The sequence below is a fragment of the Mustela erminea genome, chromosome 4 (assembly GCF_009829155.1).
Source record: "Mustela erminea isolate mMusErm1 chromosome 4, mMusErm1.Pri, whole genome shotgun sequence".
Classification (NCBI taxonomy): Eukaryota; Metazoa; Chordata; class Mammalia; order Carnivora; family Mustelidae; genus Mustela; species Mustela erminea.
Genome location: NC_045617.1, coordinates 105,895,630 through 105,905,183, shown reverse-complemented (window position 1 = coordinate 105,905,183; position 9,554 = coordinate 105,895,630). Strand labels below are relative to the sequence as shown.

The window sequence follows — 9,554 nt, the reverse complement described above, 5'->3', positions numbered from 1 at the left end:
TTCTTACATTCAAGATCTCAACTCATTATTTCTATTTTATTTCTTGTTAGATATAAGGAATCTCCCAAAATGTATAATGTGTATTTCTATAATTAGTCATATTTACAAGACAAAATATTTGGATAAAAAGCAAATTTCATCATTTGTATACTGTACAGATGAGGTTTATAAATTGATTTTAAGCACCATATATATACAATCCAATACTGCAAACCAACAATGTTTCCAAACTCAAGATGTTTCATTTATCATGATGGCACCTCCTCTCAATAAACAAATGCTGTTTTATGGGCTGTGTGATAATAGCAATGACCATTTAGTTATCAATTTTACAAAATTACCAAATATCTTCAGGGGAAGGCTGCATTTAAAAAAGAACAAAACAATCACCAAAAAAAACAAAAAACAAAAAACCTCAGGTTAATTAACTACTCCCAATTACAAAACATGAAAGATTTAAAGAACTAAGGGTCCCCAGGGACCTCCTTATGGCTTTTGCCTTGGCTCTAAGTTTTAAGAAGAGTGTATATTAAGTGCTAAACTGGCAGAAATGGAAGCAAAATCTTTTTAAAAATACAATGTGGAGTACTATTTAAAAAAAAAATCTTACTCAGTTTTAACTATTAAAACTGTTAAATCAGACAAGGACATCTGTCCCTTTTAGATTAACATGAGCTATGCAAAGGAAGCACTTAGATTACTGAAAGAAATTTAAAATTTATTAAACCTTCATGTGCCAAATATTATGTTCCAATATCAAAACCTGTAAAGGCATCCATTATTTGCAAATGATGAGAAAACGGGCTCAGAAGTTGCTCAAAACAAGTTATTATTTGGTGGAAGTGAGCTTCAAATTAAGGCCTTCCTCTAGTTTCTCAATTACAGCATAGTACACAGGCTTGAAATTATTTAAACCTTTAAAAAGGAAAATCTATAATGGAAAGTACTTTTAATGTTAAGCAGTTCTCATGACTGTAACAAATTGTGTCGATCAAAAACTTACTAAATGTCAACTTCATTTAATCCTTCATTTGTTTAAAAAAAAAAAAAAAGAGGACATACTTCAAATGGCACTAAGTAAAGCCTAATTCATTTATATCATTTTTTACAAAACCAGTTAACTTTAAGCCAAACAATTTCAATGATGATAAATGCATTTCATTATTTATTTAGATGTTTAAGCTCTCGCACTAGATTTTTACAAGCTGGTGAACACTGACAAATTATTTCTCCCACAGAACTACAACCACACATTCCCAGACAGTATAAATATATGGTTGAACTAACATTAATACACATCACCATTTATCAATTACATAATAAAACAAATTATCAAGTATCCAAATATTAAGTTACACAGCTCAAAAGGCATATAAAATATTAGATGTCTGCTCAATTCATTAGCAGAAACCCACTTTTTTTTTTTTGCAAGAGAGGTTGGGAAGAGAAGAAAAAAAAAATCACACTTCAAACAAAAATATGTTGATAAACAACTTCAGATAAGAAAAAAAATTACAAGAATTTCAGAAATTTTGATTAAGAATTGTTTTAGCTACAATAACAAAGCATCTCTACCTTTTAAAAAAATATTTACTAAATTAAAGAGCATATACTACATGTTCTGCACAAGACAAAGGCAACATTTTACTAAAAATACTTAATAGCCCCCTCCCGTTCTTTTTTCAGGCCCTCCCTGTAAGTTGCACCCCAAAGTGCAAACATTAAAATTAACTGTAAGGCTTTTTTGTCTGGAGACATTAAAGACATGTGCTTCTGTACAACATAGATTTTCAAAATGGAGGTTTTCCATAACAGCGCAAAATGAAATTTGTAGAAAGACATGAAATAATCCTTGTAAGACTGGTTAAAAAAAAAAAAAGAATAAAAAGAAGTTGAGCAAACCTGATGTATATTGGTATGAATGTGGGAGATGTAAACATAAAGTGAGCAGGCAAATAACCATATAGGCCCTAATTTCTATGTTTGAAATGACTGAAGGAATAAACCACATAAGGTCCAGAGTGTTCATAGTTCCTGGGATTTTAGTTCTGTACGATACTAAAAATATACAACAAGTATTGTGCTGGATATTTTGGCACCTAATCTTTCTAAATTTCTTATATATTGATAAGATTCTGGCATGGAAATAAATTTAAAGACATAACTCAATACTGCATGATTTCAGGAAAGGTCAATTGGTACAAGTGGTAAGCACATTTTAAATGCTGTAAAGCAAGAATCTTTTGCAAAGTGTCCAAATAGGTTGATTGTAACCCAAACACAGAGGCTGCAATCCCATCAAACTTGTGGCCTGATAAAACTGCTTTCCAATACTCCTATGGAAGCTTCTTTAGACTTAATCACCAAGCCAACATATTGGCTAATATGTATGACAAATTAGGTCCTGTTTCAAATTCCACTTCCAAGGCCAATGACATCAGGCACCCCTGATCTTTTATTGAATGCAACAGTTGTTTCTATGACCATTGGAGTCTTTGAAGCGTAGCCGCATTTTAGGACGATACTTCTCCAAATACAAAAGTTGCTTGCTGTTAAAAGCTCCACGCCGCTTTCTACATGAAGAAAAACAAAAGGTGAATTTTACTAAAGCAAACTCCCTCCATATTACTGTTTACTATGCTATAGACAACTACCTCTTTGTGGCAATTTATCTTTTTGATTATTATGCTGCGACTTAATGCCTAATTTATGGATAGACATACATGTGTAAATGGAAAAAGGGTACTACAAAGTCCTAAATCTTAAGTGTTCTGGTTATAATAGTCAAATTTATATATCCACTTATATGAGATCCACTTACATGACAAGATTCTAAAATAATTAGAATCTCTGTAATATGAGCATTTACAAGGAGTGTAAATAAGATCCTATTTCCTGGTTTTAATACTATCTTGAATATAATGGTTAGATGGGTTGTGGGGGAAAAACGGTTTTTGTAGTAATAAAACCCACTGATAATGAAGAAATGAAGAGAAAATTCATTATATACTTACTGTCTTATGAACTGTACTGCATCTTCATATTTCATTCCACCTTCAATTAATGCTAGGGCAACAAGCACTGGAGCTCTATTAGGGTAAGAATTTTGATAAATCAATCCTGGAAAATTCAATCACTCAAACATTCATCCCTTAACCCAAAAGTACTATTATTTACCACCTTCCCTATGTAATTAATACCTTAGAGTAAATGTTGACTTCTTTTTAAAAAATTAATAAAGCATCAGCATTTTCCTACCAAACCCAGACTTTACCTAGAACCCAAAATAAACTATGTCCTTCATCGTTACAAGTAAGTCTGAAAACTAAGACTTGTATTATTTGAGGGCAATCTTAAAAAACGTTAAGGGGGTAAATCTTGATAAATGCAGATAATTTTTTCTGAATCCAAGCAAGGAATAATATTTAAAAAAAAAAATTTTTTTTTAAAGATTATGAACTCCTTTTCCTAAAGATCTTCTGGAAATATTTGCTTCCTTTTTTATTATCAATGAGATTGTGACACAGTTGCATACCAAACCCCCAGGGCCAATGCTCATTTTATTTTTACCCTCTAGAAAAGAACTTTTTTTTCCTGGTGGTGGGATGGAGGGCAGTAACAGTGAGTTACAAATCTGGATATGAATATTTGGGCATTACTGGATAATGAGTTCCCAGTGAACTGGGATCTCCAGGATTAGGAACGCTATCAAAAGTACACCATATGCAACTCAAAGCACCTTAGAAATGAATCATAATTCTTTTTCCTAATGAGCCTGGACAATGATTCCAGTTATCACTGATATCACTGATATAAGCTCGCACAATTAATTCTGTATGTAATTGTGCCCACAGAGACAAGTATAATTTACAACTACAGCATCTGTTAGCTCCAGCTATACTGGAAGATATTATTCTATTACATTCACCTACTTTTTTTCTTTCTTCCTTTTTTTTTTTTTTTTAAATTTTATTTATTTATTTGACTGACAGAGATCACAAGTAGGCAGAGAGGCAGGCAGAGAGAGGGGGAAACAGGCTCCCTGCTGAGCAGAGAGCCCAAAGTGGAGCTTGATCCCAGAACCCTGACATCATGACCCGAGCTGAAGGCAGAGGTCTTAACCCAATGAGCCACCGAGGTGCCCTTACATTCACCTACTTTTAAACTTAACTTAACATGTAACCTAACAAAGCAAATTGACTCACAAGGTGGTAACTGAATCTTTCTTAGACTCAAAATCAAGTTTTTACTAGAATAAAGACCAATACCATTAAATGGACTTAAAAAATTCTCTTACCTCCCAAGGCCTGCAACACAATGAACAGCAATACAACAACCAGGTTCTTCACGAAACTTAATTTTTACAAGACTTAACCAGTCATCAACAATCTGGTTAGATGGTGGTGCACCATCATCAAAAGGCCAATCCTAAGTCAAAAGAATAAATGTTTTAGATTTTTTAATATAAATGCCAACTAATAATTCTAAGTTTCTAACACTCAAGCATTTTAATATGCTTAAACACGTCTTTTATGAAACCCCACTGTCAATGAAATGCAAATAAATGCTGAATCTTTATAAAGATCCCATTACTTCAAAGCATTGCTTAGCTTTCATCTTTATTTAGAAATTAAGATGCTGTATACTTTCGTAATAATTTAAAAAAAATCAAGCTTTTTGAAGTTGGTCATTTTGTAGCACAGTATCAAACACACAGGAACTATTAAACACTTACAAGAACATGGATGCCTTCTTTCTCCACAAGAGTAGTGTCGTAAGTTGCTTCACATACTCTTACTATAGTTGTAACGCCATACTTCTTAAGTTCCTGGATAACACATACATAAAAAATACTTAATGAAGTCTTTATGACCATGATACTATTGCTCACCAATTGTTGCAAAGGTATTGCTAGCTAACAGGAAATCACGGAACAAATGGTATAACCTATGTATGTTTAACAGGAAAGTAAATCTTGCTTTCATTCATTCATTCATTCCACACCACCCACATTTACAACTCAACTCTGGGAAGTGAAATCCTGTTTTAAATGACAACACTAGCATAGCACAAAAGGAGAATATTAAACATCACATATTTTTAATAAATTTAGTTAAAAAAAAAATCATGTGGCCCTTCATACATGGAAGGTGTTTATAGTCATGGCAACACCAGCTGGATGGAGATGAAGAACAAGAGGAGAGAAGCAATTCAGAGACAAAGGTAAATAGAACCCAAAGGAATCACTCATGACTACAAGTAATCTGACTAGATTACATTAACTCCTTAAACTTTTGCTCACTGGCAGTACACACTGTAATTTAAAACCTTAAAAGTATATCCAAAGACTCTAAAATCCTATAAGTACAGTGTAAAAAACCTCACACTATTTAAAACTACAAGCTTTAAGACTCATAATCCATTATTACTAATTATAATTAGTAGCTAAAAATTGGCTTCTAAGCATTAAATAGGGTCCAAGACATTAACTAACTTTGGTTACAGTATTAGTCATTAGACTAAGCAGATATATGAACTATCTTTAAGTGGCAGCCTCCCTTCTATAAATTTCTTGTGAGAATCATACTGTTATACCGCCCTCATATAGATTTAAATAAGCAAACTGTGAGGCATGAACAACTAGATGATCTTATAAATGCAAACTAATTCAAGTACATGCTCTTTCTGAAATGTACAAAATAATTTTCCTGTAACCTAAAGAAGAGGAAACTGGTATTTCATTTCTGGAAATTGAACGGCAGACATACCAACCAAAATTTCTCTAAACCACTTATTTATTTTGATTGATAAAAAGCCCCACCATTAAACTGCAATCAGTTTAAGACATTAGAAAATATCAAACCTTACCTCTATAAATTTGTTTAAGGTCGCATTGGTTGGATTGTGTGTAATAAGAAATCTCATGTTCTTGTATGTGACTTCCACAGGAGCTGGGCGGTTCATTCGAGCCATGTTAATTTAGTTAAAAAACACTCAATAGGGTTATGAAAGAATTTAAAAAATTGAATACAGAAATGACGCAAAGAAACTGAGTCTACTTCAATATACTCCACTTGAAATTCTCAGTGCTTTGAGTATGAAGTTGGGAGTAATGGGAAATGAAATGAACCTCCTAATAAGAAGCAGCAATTCTTCAATCCAGTAATACTGAGGCAATAGAAAGGAAGTGCACTGAGGTTTACCCCATCCAGGTCAGAACTCTTGTAAAATGCTCTGTGGATTTCAATTCAACACTTCTGTGTCCAGGTTAACCACTCTTTACGGGGGCTTCTTGGTGGAGTAGTAATGAATTTCTACAGTTCACTTGTCTGCATAGAGGTCGTGCTGTGCCTGGCAGTAATCTCCACTGCCCTTCAGAAACTCCATAAATGTGTGACCAAGAACACCACAGAACTGCTGTTTAAAAGAAAAAAAGAGAGAGAAGAAAAAAGTTGTTTTCCAATTCAAAGGAACATATTATGGTTTTCTAGTATTTAAGTTCACGACTATCCTTTCAAATTTGGGCCCAAGCCACCTTTTAAACTTTTATTTAAACCACAAAAGTAACAGGGATGATTACAAATTAAATAAAAAACCATAAAACAAGCATTCACAGGTAGGTTACTTTAAATTGAAATTACTGATCTAATACAGAGACCCCTCAAAGAACACCACTGTTACATTTTGACAATATCACTTGCACATACTCTCCCATTTTATTTTAAATAGTTAGTGGCTTTACAATGTTATAAAACTTACAACTTTTTATATTGTTTTTTCCAGCTAATAAAGTATTTTTACGTATTGTAAACTTCAGGAAAACTCTGGAAGCTGTTAGTCCTTGCATAATTTACTTACTCCTCTAAAATCTCAACTAATATGTTCTTTTAAAAAAAATTATTTTTAAAATAATCTTTACATCCAGCTTGGGGCTGGAACCTAACCCCAAGGTTGAGTCATAGGCTCTACCAACTGAGCCAGCCAGGCACCCTTCAACCAATGTTTTTAAGAGAAAGAAAAGAAACTGGTTTTCAAAATGCTTCCACATGCACTATCTTTTTATCCAACAACCTATCAATTTACAATTCTCTTTTAACAGATTTTCCTTATCTGAGTCTCTGGAAGTTAATCAACTTGTTATATGAAATACAAGAATGAACATTCATAAAGTAGGAAAAAAAAAAAAAAAAGACTCTGAGTGCTGAGTAGTAAAGAGAGGAATACAAAAAACTGATCAGTTAACAAGAGTACCAAGTGCCAGTCACTGCCCCCAAACACTTTCTATGTATTCTCAAGGGAAAATTACCAAATAAAATCTTTTAACCAAAGATTGCCCCCAGTTTATATTTAAGCATTTCAAAAGCTTAAAATTAAATTCAAACTATCTGTTATTTCCATTTTGCACCTTTAAATAGCATTTTGAACCATACTAGTTATAGTTTCTAGAATAATTTTGCTACATTTTGAAGAATTCATATGGAGATCTAGCAGATCAGTGAAAAACAGCAAGTCAAAACCCTAGTTCATTTTTCTGCCAAAACAAAGGAACTAGCCTCAGGAGTCACTTCTTACAAGATTGTCCCAGAAGAAAGAGGACTTTTATTATTCCAAATCTGTTCAAAGGAACCCTCAGAGAGTATTCCTTCATGTATTTCCTACCTGGGTTAAAACATTAGTGACTACCATTAAGTAAGCTTGGCTCTACTACAGTGAACACATACAGCAGTAATCTGGAAAATAATTTCAGTTATACTTTTGCCTCAGATACTAAATATTACTTCCTTAGAATAAAAAAAAGTGAATTCTGGCAGCTTTTCCACGATATACAATGAATTAAAGAAGTCATTTGTAAAGCTGTTAAGTGCAATGACTCGTGGCTTAGTATTCTGATATCCAGATACCATCTTTTTTCAATTGAAAGCACATGTATGAAAGACAGTATTTCACAATACAACTTCCACATTTAACAGCTAAAATTCCTGTTACAGCTGAGTTTGGCCGTATCTCTTCATATAAATAAGTTCATCAGGAAGCAGAGAAAGCAACAGAAATAATTCACTTAGTGGAGCCATCCAGTGGCTGGGGGGGAACCTTGACCAAAAGAGCAGTGACCACAACTACTTAACACCTGTTCTGCCCAATACATTCCCTGACTATCAATTTCCTTGCCACAGGAAAAACTATCCACAATAGGCAGCTCGGATACACCAAGGCATTTCTTCCCTTTCCCACCTATCATTCTATATAATCACCGTAATATACATCGGGCGGGGGTGGGAGGGAGGTCTGGGCAAAGCAATCTCTGCGCAGAAGCTTAAATTCGTCAGATTGCAGAGTCAGAGCAATTAATCCGTATAACCACTCTGTTCAATAGGTCGTTGAAAAGTTTGTTCCAGATCTCCTATACCTTAAGTAATGTATCTGGTATACAGCATACGTAAAATGCTGCTTTACTCTTGGGAATGACCTAGCTTTTTGGTCTTCAACTGATTTACTGCCATCCAACGAAATTCATATAAAAAGAGAAACAGGAAGAATTGCCTCAGAATCTGGATCCCAAGCAGGTAGACGGTTCCAACTACAGTGCAAATAACAACTTAATACTCTTGGAATCGTAGAAGGCTTCCACGGACAGAAGATAAACCTCAGAATTCTGGCTCTGGCTGGCTACTGTTGCCACAAGCCAAAAGCAGGCAACAACACATTACACCAAGGATTTCAGGAACAGTTCTAAATAGTCCCCGATTAAAAGGCGCCATCCAGGGCCCCAGAGATTGGCAGGGAAAGTGCATACTGGTGCCCGGTCGTGGACTCCTTCGCTTCAGTGCAACAGTAGTCCTGGCAGTTTCCAAGGTGCTCAGACCCAGACCATTTCTCCACCGACTTGCCCCTGAGAAAGGACAAGACTCGACTTGTTCCCATTATCCAGAGCCCGAAGTGGGGCGTTAAATCCGGAACAGCTCGAATTACCAGGTGGAGACTGAGGGCGCAGGGCGGGGCAGGGAGTCGATCTCCTCACCTAGCAGAGCCTCGCTCTAGCCCCCGCCAAGGCTGTAGCTCGCGGATAGCCCCCGAGGGCCGCAGTTCCGCGCACGCGGCGGTGCGCGCCGGGGCCCGCCCGCGGCGCCCCCTCTCCGCGCCGCAATCACGGGTTCGCGCCGCGCCTTCAGTCAGGCGCGGACGCCGAGGCCATTTTGTCTGAGGCGCCGGTCCGGGCCGCGGAGCACAGGGGTGGCTGCACCGGGCTCCTGTCCCGCGCCGGCCCCCGAGCCCGGAGACCTCCCTGCCGAGACCGTTACCAGCCTCGCCGGCCGCCCCGCCTACCCCACGCCGGCCCGGGTTCGGTGGCGACCCCGCCGCCGCGCCCTCCCCGTATCCGGCTCCGCAGTGACACGCGCAGCCCTTGCCCCACCCCGGGCCACGTCTCCCGCTTCCCAGGCGGGCCGCTCTCTTTCGGCCAAACAAAGGGGCCTCGGGACGCCGCGGAGCCCGCCGGGCCCCGGACAAGCGCGCCAGACCGGAGGGCCAAGGGCGGAGGCGGCGGTCACAAAGCG

At 37.0% G+C, this 9,554-nt stretch overlaps 1 protein-coding gene across 1 annotated transcript; it reads right to left on the bottom strand.

Annotated features, from left to right (window-relative positions):
- Nucleotides 1-596: 596 nt before the first annotated feature.
- PTP4A1 (protein tyrosine phosphatase 4A1) lies at nt 597-9,109 on the bottom strand. The gene is made up of 6 exons (XM_032340364.1): nt 9,020-9,109; nt 5,869-6,417; nt 4,736-4,828; nt 4,298-4,428; nt 3,015-3,089; nt 597-2,573 (listed from the first exon to the last, which is right to left on the bottom strand). Exons 2-6 carry the CDS (start codon nt 5,971-5,973, stop codon nt 2,456-2,458), a joined length of 522 nt encoding a protein of 173 aa, XP_032196255.1. The 5' UTR covers nt 5,974-6,417; nt 9,020-9,109; the 3' UTR covers nt 597-2,455.
- Between the last annotated feature and the right edge of the window lie 445 nt (nt 9,110-9,554).